Below are 16177 nucleotides of genomic sequence, written 5' to 3'. Positions count from 1 at the left end.
GGAACCTCTTCCTCAGGGAAGAGGAAACTCTCCCCCTTCTGACCTTGTGTTCAGATATGAATATTAAGTTGAACACAAAAATGCTAGTAGTGCTTTGATTTGAAGTACACAACTTGCTCTTTATGGTTATTTATAACTAGGCCTACTATTATACGTTATCATCGGTTTTCAATTATCACTAAATGACAAGGACAACAATTCGAGAAATTATTTTACTTATTGCTTTTTTTTTCTTTTTTTTTTGTATAACTCTGGTATTTGCCGAGAAACAACAGTAAGGGTTTTAGACTATATAAATCTCTTTTGCCAGACTTCTTATTTATGCCTTTTTAGGCAGACCCAGCTAGCACATCTTTGGAGTGTTTTCCAGAGGGAATCCCACATTTTTCAAAAGCTTGGAACGCTTATCCGCTGTTGTTATTTGTTCCATACTTCTTGTGTATTTTAAATTTAATTCGCATTTTGAAAAACTTTCGTAAACCTGGATTACAGAACATTCTCCCTTTTCTAGTAATTTTAAATTTCTTTCAGAAATATCATTTTATGGGCCATAAATATGGAATTATTGCAGTATTTTCTGTAGTTTTTGATAATTTGTCAGTTTTGGGCTGAAATTCTGCCATAATAGTCAGGCAGTCCTCTAGTGTGTTTTTTTTAGTGGTGATGATGATATCAATGACGTGGCAACAATGGGTGGAGTCAATTTAGCAGAGGAATCTCAACGAATCCTAGGTCCTACTGAATTAATTGGGACTCAAATCCGATCAGTCAAAGACGAAGCATTTTTTCCCCCGATCTCATTACAAGGAAAAGTGCAACAAGTCCGTAAGTTATTTTGTAGTTATAATAAAGGTAAGGTAAAGGTGTCAAAGAGGTAAAGGTCAGGTAAGGTAAAGGTGTCAAAGAGGAGCTCCTCCCATCCTCGTAAAACTTTTTCGCTAGGTGGTTCTCTCAGAAGAAGACATGCCGTCTATTTTAGATAAATTTACTGTGGACAGCTTCTATCTCTATCCCCTTTCCTACCTGTAATGCTTGGTAAAGCCTTGGAAGGTTTCTCTCACTTTTTTTTAACCTTTCTTAATTTCAGAAATGGTTAAAGTTACACTTAAAGTTTAATTCTCTTAGAGATTAAGACTTAGACAGTGTTTTGACCCGGCCGTTTTCAGGGTTTTATCTGGGTTCAAAACAAAATTATAACAAATTTCTTTTTTCAAATTTAAGTTCTTTTCCTATGAACTTTCAAACCTTATAACTAAGCAAGGAGTGATAAGAGAAAAAAGTTGGGTAAGGGAATAAATAAGTAAGGAAAACTTTAAACCATAAGTAAGGAAGGAGTGGAGCTATGACCTCAAAACTAGGTCTATTGACCTAGTTTTGAGAATTTTATTCATCAAGTGAAAGAAAATATCTGAGTTGAAGAAAAGTCAGTATCCAGAAGGGGTGAAGGTGGAGATTGGTGCTTAAATTACTCTCTCCATTATGTGTAAATATAGAATATTACCGTGTCGATCTGCATGATTTGATTCTAGATGATTTATGGTGGTCTCTCATGCAATTTTCAAGCTAAGAATACAAACTTGTACAACCGAGGTAGTTTCTGTAGATCTATCTGAAAAGATAGAACTACAGGGGTTCGAGTCCTCAGGTCGCTGGTTATTTGGTTTGGAACGGGGGTCAATGCTGTGACCCTATAAGCTCAGCCAGAGTCAACCCAGCTCTAAATGGGTACCTGGAGATATCTGGGGGGAAAACACGGGAAGTGTCGGATGATTTGCCCCTAGCCACGTATTACACTCTCGGCCGATGGCATTGAATCAGGAGATCGGTAACTGCGCAACGCAGACCATTGGTCAGCATGCGAAGAAGTTTAAGTTAAAAATTTTAAGTATCTGAAAAAGTGACATTTGTCAATAATTTTCAAGACACAAGGAGGGGGGGGGGTAAATTGAAATTCTGCGTGAATCCTAAAACAAAATCGATTTTAAGAAGTCACAAATTCAAATTCGTATAACAGGCTTCTTTTTAATTTTTTTCAGGCTTTTCTTGTACTTTCTCTTTTTTTATAATCCATCACTGTTAATTGTAAACCGGTTCAGACTTAAAAATCGTGTTTGGAACCCTGAAACTGTGTTGTGACACATGATTAGTTATTTTTGAGAACTCAGAAATTAACGTACCATTTGATTTCACCATTCAGCGTTTGTTTATATCTTATAGTCATCTACTTAAGATTAAGTAGCTAATTACAATTAATGAATCAAGAACATCAAAATAAAATCTTTTTTTATACTCCCTGTTTCGATGATTTCTTGCTGTTATGAATCGTATAAAAAACGGCTTGTTTACAGATTTGACGAGGCACCCTAAATTAAAAAATAATACATAAAATAAATTTAGAACTATAAAAACATAAAAATAAATATAAAACACATGAGAGTCAGAATTAAAGTATCAAGAAAATCAATTTAAAAACTTTTGCCCCTAGACCCATTTTATGTCTATTCATACCTAAAAACCGTAATTGTCGTAAGATTTTGAAAATTGCGGTTTTCTAAGATTTTTGTTTTGGTTGTTTCAAATTAACGAAGTTTACAGTAAAAACCTTTTCGGTAATGTCGCCACGTTGAACCATGTAAATAAATGAGAAGAACTAATTAATAAAATTTGACAACGCCTTTCGTTCGTAAAAATTCAAATATTAAAACCTGTTGATTCTCAAAGACATGTACACCTTCTTAAGCTGTTGGTGCCATTTATTTTTAGCTTAGATGTCACCCAAGTTTCTTTTTTTAATTTGGTGGCCGCTATTACAAAAAAACTACATTACTGCATATGAAGGTCTTTTTCATAAAAGATCGAACTCCCAATTCCACTAATTTTTTAAATACAGATGGTTGTGCAACTTTCCACTTACCCAATTCAAAAAAATCAGCTATAATTTTCACTGTCCTTGGTACTTCGATCACGGTAAATCAAGAGTTAACAATAAATGCTATTGGATATCAACAGAGCAATGCATGGAAATCGAAGTTTTTTTTGTTTTTTTTTTGTGGCACTATGGAGTTTTAATGTTCAAAAAAGAATTGGCGGATGCAGCGATTATTATATTTGGTAAGAGTATTGAATGACGGATTGAGCGCAGGGTTGCCAGCAACTGAGTCTAAAAAGAGTGCAAATCAAGGCCAAAAAAGAGTGATTTTTGCTCATAAGTAGTGCAAGTCAAAAATTTGCGCGTATCCCCTCTGAGGGAAAAAAGAGTGCATTTCACACAAAAAGTGTGCAAGTTGGCAACCCTAGTCGAGTGGTGTATTTATCTTTCACCTTCTGAATTGATTGATTCACTTAAAATTTGCCTAAATATGTTTTTCTACAATCTAGCTAAAAAAAACAAAAAAAAAAAAAAAAAAAAAAAAAAAAAAAAACAGCATAGTTTTTGTACTATATATCAAAATAAAGCCTAATTATTTAAGTAAACGCTATAATTTTATTTCAGCTACAACTGCTATTTTTGCATATTTCTCTGAATGAATTATGAATGAATGAATTGTTGAATCAATTTTTCTTATTTAAGTTTTTTTTTTTTTTTTTTTTTTTTTTTAGTTCGGTCTTTATTTGTTTCTTTCTTGTCTGAAGATGTTTGTGTTACTTGACATACGTTTCCATCTATATATGTATTAAACTGACACATAAAGCTCTTCTGTGTTGGTTAGGGCTGCAGTTTTGTTGTAATTATGTTCTATTTAGAAATCTTTAATGTTCTCGAATTAAAAAGCTGGTCCGCGAAACAGAAATTGTAAAAATTTAATTCCCCTTAAAATTTTCCTTATTTAAAAATTGAATTTCTCTTATTTCCCTTGTAAGAAGAAAGCTTACTGTAATTATGTTTTAATAATAAGTCTTTCACGCCCATCTTCTTAAAATAAAAAACCACACCGCGAAATTAAAATCGCAAAAAGTAATTCCCTTTATAATTTCCTTTATTTGAAATGTCCCCTATAATAAAAATTAGTTTCCCTTTTAAGGAGAATATTTATTGTAATTATGTTTCATTAATAAGCCTCACATCCCTCTTCTCGAAATAAAAGACTAGTCTGCAGAATAAAAATCGCTAAAATTAAATTTTCATTAAAATTAAATTTTCATTATAGTTTGGGAATTATAACAACACTCAATTCTTAAATAACACCCAACTAAACAAAACTATCCAACTACAAATTCATCATTATGTAATTGATAGTGTTACTCACCCAAGGATGCGAAATTAATTAGATTAAACAACCGACACGGGACAAAAAACATTTAATAATCATTTATAATCCGAGACTGCACTGTCCTTGGTACTTCGATCACGGTAAATCGAGAGTTAACAATAAATGCTATTGGATATCAACAGAGCAATGAATGGAAATCGAAGTTTTTTTTTTTTTTTTTTTTTTTTTTTTTTTTTTTTTTTTTTTGTGGCACTATGGAGTTCTAATGTTCAAAAAAGAATTGGCGGATGCAGCGATTATATTATATTTATAATCCGAGACTGCACTTGTATTTACCAAATATTTTTGTTCAATTGTACATACTATTGATGTTCAGAAACCTAATTATAATAATGGATAATTCTAATCGGGAATCATTAATATTACTTTAAAAGGGGAGAGGGATTCTCATTTCTGTCTGTAACTGGGTCTTTTTGGGCAACAAATGCTACATTTTTGTATTATCCGTAATAAAAGCTTAAAATAAGATGATTGTTGCACATTTTTCTTGGCCTGAATGATCTCATATGGAAAGGTCTACGTACAAATAATTTTTGAGGAAATTTTTCGGCGATGGCAGAGGTGGACGGTTGCCACTATCCACCTGAACTGTTCACAAGTTCAGCGAGGGCAAACCCTTCCTTACATAATGAAACTCTCGTGTCCTCAGACCAATTGAAGTATCCTCAGACCAATTAAAAAGGCTGCATTTTTGCCTTAGGCCTTTGGAGCCCGCAATTCAATAAACGTAATGAAAACAAGATACTCCAACTACGGGGAGGGGTGGAGTAATTTGATCAGTTTTCATTTTTGATTCATTGTGTTGTCACTCCAGGGCTCTACAGCTACACAGATTTCTCTCTTTTCTTGTTTTTTTTTCTTTTCCCTCTTTCACTTCTCTCTTTTCTTTCTCTCTTTCTCCCTTCACTTGTTTCTTGCTTTTCTCCTGTTTTCTTTTTTTTAAACATTTGATATACAATTATCCAAGGTATTTATTGTGAAGATTATTGTTTCGTCTAAGTATTAATATTTTTTCTATTTGTCCTTTTTCAAGAGAGAGTGAGAGACAAGGAAAGTTCGTATAAAAAAGAAGAAGTAATTTGAAATAATTAAATAAGACAATATTGAATTAAAGCGAATGAAATGAATTTTTAAACACAGTAGTTCTATTAATTTTATTATAAGATCCATGTTATAATAATTGCGATTATTATATGTGGCTAATTGATTAATCAGTTGTTAAAGGTTATGTGTTAAAAAGAAATAGCTAATTCAAGCTACTACTGCTGCCATCCATATTAAAAGGAATAGAAGATTGCAATGAAAACTATTTTGAAAGTAACGTTTCGTGAAGATAACACTCACTAGTAGACATAAAAAACAGAAGAAAAACAACCTTATTAGATCAACTTTTTATCACCACTATAAAGATGACATCCGGGCTTCCCTAGATAAAGTAGATGGTGCACTTAAGAAATGAAAATAATTAATAAATTACTAATTAATTAATACAAAATTAAATTATAAATTGTACGGGAGCCATAAATGCGTATTTTTTTTTTTAAATTACGATTGATCACATTCAGAAGGATTGGCTCCAGCTCCATCCCCGAAAAAGCACATTCAGAATTCTCCCCCCCCCCCAAAAAAAAAAATCTGCATATAAACCTGATTTAATATTTAAAAAATGACTGATTAATTATTCCAAAGTGCTGTGTCTGTTTTGATATTCTTTACTGAATGTGGTTTTATTATTTTATGTCAGAAACTTGTATAAATTAGATTCTTGGTCAGTGTACACTTTATAGGAGTGTCCAATGATTGAAATGACACATTTGAAATTTTGTCAGAATTAATAACATTATCACTCACTGTGTTTAGTATCTCGTTATCCTGGCATAGAAGAGATATCATCAGATTTCATTACCTTGCTTAGTCATGCTGCTCAAGAACGTCTCAAAAATATATTGGAACGCCTATCGATTGTCACGGAACATAAAATGGAACTTATTAAGGTTAGTTTCTCTGTTCCTTCTATTTTCTTCTTCTTTATTATTTCCTCATTATATCCCTTTTTATTCTAACGTCCATTGATTTGTTTTTCTTTTTATATCCTATTTAAGTTCTTGTTGGGATTTTTTTTTAATTATTATTATTGTTATTATTTTAAGCTTTCACTTTTGACGTAAAATGAATCTTACTAAGGTTAGATTCTGTGTTAATTTACTTTCTTCTTCTTTATTATTTCCTCTTAGGTTCATTCTGTGTCCTACGATTCCATTGATTTTTTTTCTTTTTGTATCCTATTTAGATTCTTCTTTTGATTTTTTTTTTAGTATTTCTTTTATTTTAAGCTCTCACTTCTTTATAAAAAGGAACTTGTTAAGTTTAGTTCCTGTGTTCTTCTAGGCTCTTCTTTTTTGTTTCCTCTTTATAGTCTTTTTTAATTTAACGTCCATCGATTTTTCTTTTTTATATCCTATTTAAGTTCTTGCTATTTATTATTATTACCATTGTTTTAAGCTGTTAGTGATTTGTTTATTAAGTCAAATGTGAGAATTAGTAAATATTATTGCAAGAATTAGCTCATGAGCAAAATTGGTATCGTACACTGCCCCCTCCCCCTCTTCTCATAGTCTATTTAAAAGCAGCATTTAACTCTAAATATCTGCACATAAGCAGATAGATGGAGGGTTCCTCCTTACTATTTTCCGAAGGAACTTCGTTTTGTAAACAAAACTTGCCCAAAAATATGTTTTATCTATGCCCCCCTCCCTCCCTAGATCTTCTCAAAGTTGAGATCATAAATTTTGATTCTTCTCCGTGTCATCAATTAAGATTTTATCTAGTATAAAACTGCACATATATGTGATTTCCTTGACCTTGAGGGACGTTGGTCATATTGAAATTACGATATCAATCCACCCTCCCCCCCCCCGTAAATTTTTGTCCAACTCGTAAAAAAGTAATGAAAATGCATATAAACAAATTTTGATGCGTTTTGTTTTTTTTTGTCATACCCCCCCCCCCCCTCTAAATTTTTTCAACTTTTCTGAAAAGTGGGGGGGTTTATACCAACCTCAAAGGGATAATGTTTCAAATTCGAGAGATACTTTGTTTGTATTGACCTTTCTCGCAAGCTATACTTTATGGGCAGTGATTTTGCCTGTTCGTGCGCATTTGTACGTAGGGGGCATGTCAGGCCACCACCCACTCTTGTTGTACTATTCGCTCTGTGTCTTTAGGTATTTAAGCGTTGATTCTAATATAAATTTGGGAATTCGTATGTTTTTGTAAAAATTAATGAATTCTTCTTGACGATGATGAACTAGGGACAAATAGGAATTATTAGTCATTCATACTATAGATGTCATCCCTTGTTTCATTTCTTCCTCTCACAAAGAGAATCTAATATAGTCTCCCCTCCTGTGTTGCTTTTCTACTCTTCTCTTTAGATCTTTTATAGTGCGTTTTATTCTACTTTAAAATTATGAAATCATCTCTTTTTTATGTAAAAATCGTTCAATTATTGATGACGGTGATGAAATATGGATTAATAGGCTACTGGCCTATCATGTCATAGTTGCCACTCCTTTTTTAGTTCTTCCCTTCTTCCCTCACAGATAGGATCTTATGAAAGCCCCTTTTTGTTTAGGTCTTCTGCTTGTAGGTTTTTATTCTACTTTAAAATTATGAAACTCTCTTTTTTTCTTGTAATTATTATTCATTTGTTGGTGAGGTTGACATAATAGGGTCTACAGTGTCTGCTATGGAATGAGAATACACATGAAACGAATTTTTTCTTTCTGTTGGTTTAGCGATATATACGATCAACTATAACAATGTATGGTAAAATTCCAAATTAGCATTATAAAAAGAAAATAATTCAATGTATCAGTCACTGATGGAAAAAGTGACTGATAAACCCCTTGGTTTAGCGTTTCCAATTTGAAATAATTTCTTTAAAATAGTCGTAAAAAAGCCTAGTACAATAGACTTAGGAGTTAAACCATATTCCGGAGGCATTCTGAGGAGCATAATTAATTTAGCACTATCATCTCTCTCTCTCTCTCTCTCTCTCGCTCTCTCTCTCTCTCTCTCTCTCTCTCTCTCTCTATCTCTCTCTCTCTCTCTCTCTCTCTCTCTCTCTCTCTCTCTCTCTCTCTCTCTCTCTCTCTCTCTCTATTTATCTCCCTCTTTCTCTCTCTATTTTCTTCCAGTTACAAAAGTTTGTAAATATCCAAATAATTTGTTTTTTGTCCTGTGCAGAACGAAGGAGATTACGATATTAGTCAAGATGCTAGAGCTCAAATTAGATTCCTCGAAGACTTAGACAAAGTAGAAAGAAAAAGACACGACGAAAATGAAAGGGAAAGATTACTCAAGGCTGCCAAATCCAGGTCTAGGACCGAAGACCCTGAACAGCAAGCGAAACTAAAAGCCAAAGCTAAAGAGGTGATTTCTGTTTTGTGTTCTTGCTTTCTTTTCTATTCTCTTTTCTTTCAAAAACTGAGAAAGCTTCTCTGCAAAGGAAAACAATTTTCTCGTTATTTGAAAAAGGAAGGTTTGATCTAGGAAGGCTATTATTAGCTTCCTTTTCTTTTATTCACCGTAGATATTTCTGTAAGATTAACGATTTTGAGAGTGTGTAAAAAATAAATTATTTCCCCCTTGAGCATAATATTTTGATACTTCGTGTTTTTTTTTGTTTTTTTGTTTTGTTTTTTTTAATAAAAAAAAATAGTAAAATACAGTCTGTGTGAAAAGAAAAGTTCAAAGTAGAAGCCCATGTTTTATTGAAATACACAAATTTACATATTAAATAAAAAGTAAAAAAAAATTCTACATTTTTTGTTTGAATTTGGCTCTGGCAATCGCTCTTGTGCAAGGAGACGTTTCTTCCCTTTTCCTGCTTCTTTTAAGAAATGTTGAAATGTTAAGATAGGATAAGATATTTATTTCAAAATCACACATCACACTATCACAAGCCCTGAAGGGCCAAATTTGGATTTCAGAGTAAAAATTATCATAAGAAACACCAAAATTAGAAAACTGGCGAAAAATGCCAAAACAAAACGGAGAAATCAGAATGAATAATCGTTAGTCAATCAATAATTAAACTGGAAAATATCAATTAAAAAGCTAAAAAGATAAAAACTAATCAAACTAAAGTAAAAAAAACTGAACCAACATATATAAAAAAAGTAAAAATTTGACCCTGAAAGAAGTGGGGGGGGGGAAACAAGCTATTAAATAAAAAAAATTGGGCTGCACCGTCATCCAATAAAAAAAGAAGAAGAGAAACTAGCCGGATATTTTGTTTATTATTTTTTTTTGTAATGAAGGGGACAAAGGTTTTTTCATATCTGGAGGTAAAGAACTAATGGGGGCTAAATAGGAATGGGTTCAGAAACAACTCGTGCCAGCTAGAATCTAGATGGGGAGGTACGTTTACGAAAAATGCTTTCCGTGCAAAGCTGGCCATCTTAAACTTTAATAGACTGGGCCATTTAATTAATAATACATATATACAGGGGATAGTGATGACAGCCTTCTCTGTGTGCCTCTGAGGGCAGTAACCATAAATTGGAGCCTACTGCTGCTAATTTCAGTCCCCATCCTGCCACTGGCTGCCCTGCTCAGTGTCTGACCATGAGGCAAGGTACTTCTCAGAATACGCTGCTGAAATTGGATTAAAGCTAGTAATGACTTCCTAAGTTATACTCGGGGACAGTCCCTTTGGACAAGCGCTAGAAGTGGCGCAAAAAAAAGATCCCTTAAAGAGCAATCTGAGATTGGAGAAAGAAGTTCTCTTTCTATTGCTGGTTCTGAGGATTAGATACCACAGATAGCCGGTGAGTGGTGGGGGACTTTTCCCTCCTTTTTCAGGGACGAGTGTAGTCTGCACAAGCTGGCCTGAAGCTTTGGGGTGGGTTTCTGAGGATGTGGAAAAACAATGGTGGATACCTTGAATCTGCTAAGGAAGGCTCTTCTATAATTGACTATCGAGAAAATAAATAAGCGAGTTTTGTCTCAAAATACCGCAGCCGAGGAGTGAACCAATAGCTCAGTTGCTATAGGTGCTTTTTTTTTTTTTTTTTTTTAAATTCAGTTTCGAAAAACCACCCAAAAAAATAATGTTAGCACGTGTTGATAGTTTGGAATAATACGAGAACGAAGAAAACCGAGGTGGTTTGTAGCCACTGAAAAAAGAAAAAATCGTTGCCCTGGTTCACATCTCCCTCTGACTAACTTAGAAAACAAACAACTACTTTCAGGACTTTCTTGGTAATTGCAATAAACAAACAAGTCAAACTTAGCCGAGCCGAAACTTACACAGTCAGAAGTAGGGCTACCTTATCTTCTAAAGCTCCAAACGTAATGTGCAGTTTACTGAAAACATTTTAAACATTTTCTGTATTATGTTGTTGCATTATACGCTGTAGTATCATATTGTAATACAAAGTTATGTCGACGATTTTTACTACTAAGGTTCTTGCGTCGGCAATGTAGTGTATTGTCTGGACATGCCTAAAATTTTTGAAAAGTGTGATGAAAAGCAAATACCACTACCCCGTTTCGTGGTTTACGAGCCTGACGAAGTACCAGTTATCGCAGGGGAATCAAGTGCTACACTTACTCGTAAAGTTAACGAACTATGTCTCAAATTCGATAATTACGTCCTGTCGAAGCGCAGCCCGCTGCCTTCTTTGTCTCAAGCCCCCACACAATCATCCAAACCCTCTTTTGCCGTTATATTAAAGAATGCACCTAAAACGCTTAATGACCCCAAGGACCGCAAAACTTTTATTGAATACTTGTGTAGTGACTCTTAGTCGACGATAACTGAGCTTAGACCGGGAAAAGATACTTGGCGCCTCGTCGTAAGTGATAAAAACTAAGCTACTGCTGTAATTGATGCTATTAAATCTAAAGACGAATCGCTAAGCCTGAAGCTAAAAGTTCCAGTGTATTATGGAATTGCCTGTTTTGTTCCTAACAGTATTACTGACGGTCAGTTGCAGAACTTGATAACTAACTGTACCGAAGTCTCCCGTATCGGCAAAACTAGGTCCTACAAGCTTCGGTTATCTCGCCAAGAAGACGTATTAGCAGCCATTTCCTCGTCACTGATAATCGAGTATGAGCGAATCCGCATTGAGAAGTTTCTCCCTCTCCCTCCTCGCTGCTACGACTGCCAAGCTTACGGACATATTGCCCAGTACTGTAAAGCTCTTACTCGCTGTTCGTGCTGTGAACAGACAGGACATTCGAACAAGCTAGAAACCCTCGGTAAAAAAACATGATGTGTGTGCAGTGCAAGCAAGCTGACCATCCTTGCTATAGCTACAAAGGTTCTGTTGCACAGAAGCGTGTGATTACACTAAACTGAGCACAGAGCTCCGCGTTACATGATGGACTATTAATGGTGCTGTCTCAGTGAAATTACCCGTAATCCAAACTCTATGCGACACAAATGACATTCTCTGCCCAACAAAAGCACCTTCTCACTGCCGACAGTCTATGTTTGTTGAGCAAGACTGCTTCTACTGTCGTAATAAGTTGTGCTGCTAGACATTCCGTGGCTGGTCGGTCAAGTGGAGGTACTGCTATTCTTGCTAGAAGTGTCCTCTTGCCCGAACACTTTCGCGACAGTGACTATTACATGGCAGTAAAAATTCAGAATTATGTGGTGGTCTCAGAGTATTTACCCACCGATTGCCGTAATGCTAAATCAGAAAGACAATTTGATCAAGCTTGCCACCTAGTCAGTTCCCTCGTGTCTGATTGTGGAGTGCAAAACCTAGCAGTAATCATTGCTGGTGATATGAACTGTAACCTATTTGACGACAGTAGCAGTCGTGCAAATATTCTGAATAGCATGTGCCCTCAGCTCTTGACGGTAGAGAATACCCAATGTTTCACATATATCCATAACTCTGGCAGTACCTCTTCTCTGGACTTTTTCATGTGTTCCCCGAATGTAAAACCAGACTCAGGATCCTCACTTATCTCCACTTTCCAAATCTCAGACCATATGCCTATTAGTAATATATTCCCTGTTCAACTTATTGCTCCAAGTCCAGACAATGATAGTAAATGGCATGAAACCACTGACTGGGCTTGTGTAGATATGTTTATGTTCCGGGATGTTAGTGATTCTATTTTGAAAAAGATCAAAGTGCCGTTTCATCTACTTTCCCAAACAAAAACTATTAACCTTTGCAGAGAAGCAAATATTGCTGAATATTTACTGAGCAGAGATCGTTTACGCTCTACGCGCTGCCGAGCGTGCTAGTTTACCCATACGAAGAGCACGTCTTGGAACTGAGAAATATGGCTGGTCAAGTAACCCTGACCTCGTTGATTCTTGTGCTAAATCTAAATTCTGGTTACATGTCTGGAAGGAGTGTGGTATGCCATGGCAAGGTTCGGTAAATGAAATTCGTCTGAAAACAAAGCGACATTTTGCGAAAGTGCTTAGGCAACACCAGGCTAAATCAGTAGCTGAACTATCAAGTAAAACCACAAGTACGTCTAATTTCGCATTAAAAGTGTTCAGAAGATATAGTTCAAAAGTCTATTATGCTTTCAAAATTGACAGTGATCAGTGGTATGGTTACTTTAAAAGTGAATTTTCCGAGTCTGACACATCGTTGTCAGATGAATATAAAAGGGAGCTTGATGGTTGCTGAGGCCAATCAATTAATGAGGTCAGTTTTATTGTTATTCGATCTGCGGTTACTGAGTGCATTTCTAAGCTAAAAAAGAAAACTTCTCGTGGTGTTGATGGGCTCTGTGCAAAGCATCTAAGATGTGGCTCCCCTCTCCTGATTGAGCATTTGACCTTACTCTTTCAGATGATATCCTTTTGCGATATAGTTCGTGTTTTGTTCTATAGGGCCTACTGAAGCAAAAACGCCAGTAATACAGATGGGAAAGCCCACGGACCAGTGTTCTTCTTATAAGCCAATCACGGTATCACCGGTTTTTTGCAAAGTTTTTCAATTATTAACGAGATACCTGATAAGTGTTATATACCGGACAACCAGTTCGGCTTCAAGAAAGGAGTAGGCCGTGACCATGCTCACCATTTGATTGCTAATTTACCTCTACATGCTCATGAAAATAGTGAGGTATTATATCTTGCCGGGTAAGATCTATATAGAGCTTATGACACGGGTAAATATCCACATATCTAATTGACTGCTTAAAAGCATGGAGTTAATATTTCTGTTATCAAATTAATATGTGATATATATGAAAAGCTTAATATTAGAGTTAAAGTTACCATCTCAACTGGTACGGTGGAACTCACTCCTTCAATTCCAGTAAAAAAGGGTATTAGACAGGGCGCTGTTACTCCTCCCCCCCCCCACCCCTGTTTAATAATACTGTCATTGTGCCACAACAGAACGTTCTAACCACATGTATATTTAATGGTATGGATGTTTCGCTAATTAACTATGCTGATGACATCCTTGATATTAGTAGAACAGCCTTTAATCAGGGAGCCACTCACCAAAAATGTGACAGGGGGGTGATCAGTGAGCAGCAGAAGGTTTGACAACGGAATATTGGGTAATCGATAGCGCTGATTACGAATATGGGCGTTATATACTTGGCCGGGGGGTGCTAGTCTTTGAAATTCGAAATTTTTTTTTTTTTTTTTTTTTGCTGTTAAAAAATAAGCTTCGCAAAAACTTTCAACAATGATCACGCAGCCTATGGTAATTAATGCCGTTGATTATGAGTGCCATCGTTATACAGTTGGGCTCATCGCTGATGACCTTGAAACTTGCAATTTGATTGTTTTCATTCGTCAAAAAATAAAAAAACGCTTTAATATTCAAGCATTTGGCGAGTAACGGATAGTTATACTTTGAAACTGCACAGTATACTCATTAGTACATACATGAACTCGAGAATTTACGCACATGACCTTGAAGATAAATATTTTTTCATGCCTAAGTGAAATTACTAATAACATGAAAAAAAAAGACAGGCACGCTCTTCTGATAGCAACTGCTAACTATTTCGTGTAATGCACTTATTAACAAACAAACTTTATAAGATAATAGCTCAGCATACCAAACTAATCCATCTCCGACTTATAGCCAGACGAAGCATTCGTAAATCCCCCCCCCACTCACAGCCACAACGTAAGTCGCAAGGTCTAAGGCAAGATACTAGCTAATCTTTGATCTTGAAGATTAATCTTTTCATCCCTAAGTGAAATTACTAGTAATATGAGCAAAAAAGACTGGTATGCTCTTCTGATAGCAACTGCTAACTATTTCGTGTAATGCACTTAGTAGCAAAAAAACTTTATAAGATAATAGCTCAGCATATGAAACTCATCCATCTGAGTCCGAATTATAGCTAGAAGAAACATTCATACATTCCCCCCCCCCCCACACACACACACACCCAAAAAGTAAGTCGCATGTTCTATTTCCCGCAAATGAAATATTTACGTACATGACCTTGAAGCTAATGCCTAAGTGAAATTACTAATAATATGAACAAAAAAGACTCGAATGCTCTTTTAATAGTAACAGTTAACTATTTCGCGTAATGTACTTATTATCAAGAAAATTTTAAAAGATAGTAGCTCAGCATATCAAATTTTTCCATCTGAGTCTGAATTATAGATAAAAGAAACTTTAAAAATTATAGAACTGGAAGATATAAACTATATAGTATAGAAAAATCGTTCAAACATCTTCCACCATAACCTCAAAATAAATTACGAGGTCTATTTCCCGCACACGAACAATTTTTGTGCAGAGCTTGCAAGAGCAGTACTCAGGGGCCACACCGTCTGAGAATGCCTTAAGGATGGACACAACTGGCCTAACCTCACCATCCTGGAATGTCCAGCCAAACTGTAGGGGATCTAGAAACTGCGGCTTTGGTCGGTTCGCTTGTAAAAAAATGTCCAACTGGAGGTAAACGCGCTCAGCACGTCAAATGGTGGCAAAAATTTAAGCTCCCACTTTCGAGGGTATAAATGTACTCGCAAGTCATCAAGAGAGGTAAAGAGGTGTGGATCTTTACCGTATGCGGCGACGATGACTTTTTTGCAAATACAAAGAAAACTTTCTTGCACAGAAGGATCGATCTTTGACCTTTCTATCTCTTTCACAAGCAAAGCAATCTGTTCCTGCAGTCCCCATTTCTCGACAGCCTTAGCCACCTCTCTTTTTCTTTTAGAGAACATAAAACCAACTGTATCACAGCCCGAAAGCGTATGAAGAAGGCAGATTGATAAAACTAGATAGTTTGGCAAATTCCTGCAAAGTTGGTGTATATGCACTGAATATTCACGGAATCGCACAAAAACTTTCCGCTTTTCACAATTTGAGTGGTATCCAAGGAATAGCTTATAATGATACAGCAAAAAGACAACAATATCTGTGTCATTCGCATCGACATACACAATATCGATATCCCTCTTCAAACAGTCCAATGTGTGCAACACAACTGTAGTATCCGCCTCTTCATGGGTACAACTCTAACGCTGTTAAAAGCCTGTATCAATACTTCCACTTCTGCTGAGAATCACTACTCTCATCTGGTCTTGAAAGCCTCCAAAGAGGTAGAGAGTTAAACCTGATTGAAGCACAACGACTAAGTTTTCGAATTCGTGAAATAAAAGTTCAATTAGTTTTGCCTTTGCCTTGGAATTTGATAGTGTCGAGTTCCAATCATCTAGCTTTGAGTGTTTACCTAGAGATACTGCAATTTTTTATGGAGATCCTTGCTGCTCGTGGCAACCACCACAGTCCTTCAAGATCATATTGCCTTCTTTGTCACAATATCCAAATATTCCATCATATCTATCTGCCAGGACATGCAGTTCTTTAATTTCACCGTTAAAAGACACAAGAGTAGAAAATGTTCGTTTTCCGTAGCTCTCAGTG

General features: G+C 35.6%; 1 protein-coding gene across 2 annotated transcripts in view; it reads left to right on the top strand.

Annotated features, from left to right (window-relative positions):
* LOC148945407 (transcription initiation factor TFIID subunit 4-like) overlaps nt 1–16177 on the top strand; it is a 164934-nt gene that overhangs the window by 126096 nt on the left and 22661 nt on the right. For both annotated transcript variants that reach the window (XM_089099644.1, XM_089099643.1), the window contains exons 7-9: nt 659–825; nt 6132–6265; nt 8520–8705. In XM_089099644.1, coding sequence (XP_088955770.1) covers nt 659–825; nt 6132–6265; nt 8520–8705 — 487 coding nt within the window. The remainder of the gene's footprint in view (nt 1–658; nt 826–6131; nt 6266–8519; nt 8706–16177) is intronic.

Source organism: Artemia sp. Qi Xiang Cuo, chromosome 13, assembly GCF_049724085.1.
Source record: "Artemia sp. Qi Xiang Cuo chromosome 13, ASM4972408v1, whole genome shotgun sequence".
Lineage (NCBI taxonomy): Eukaryota > Metazoa > Arthropoda > Branchiopoda > Anostraca > Artemiidae > Artemia > Artemia sp. Qi Xiang Cuo.
Note: the sequence above shows the minus strand (reverse complement) of the source record. Positions and strands in the feature narration are given on the sequence as shown.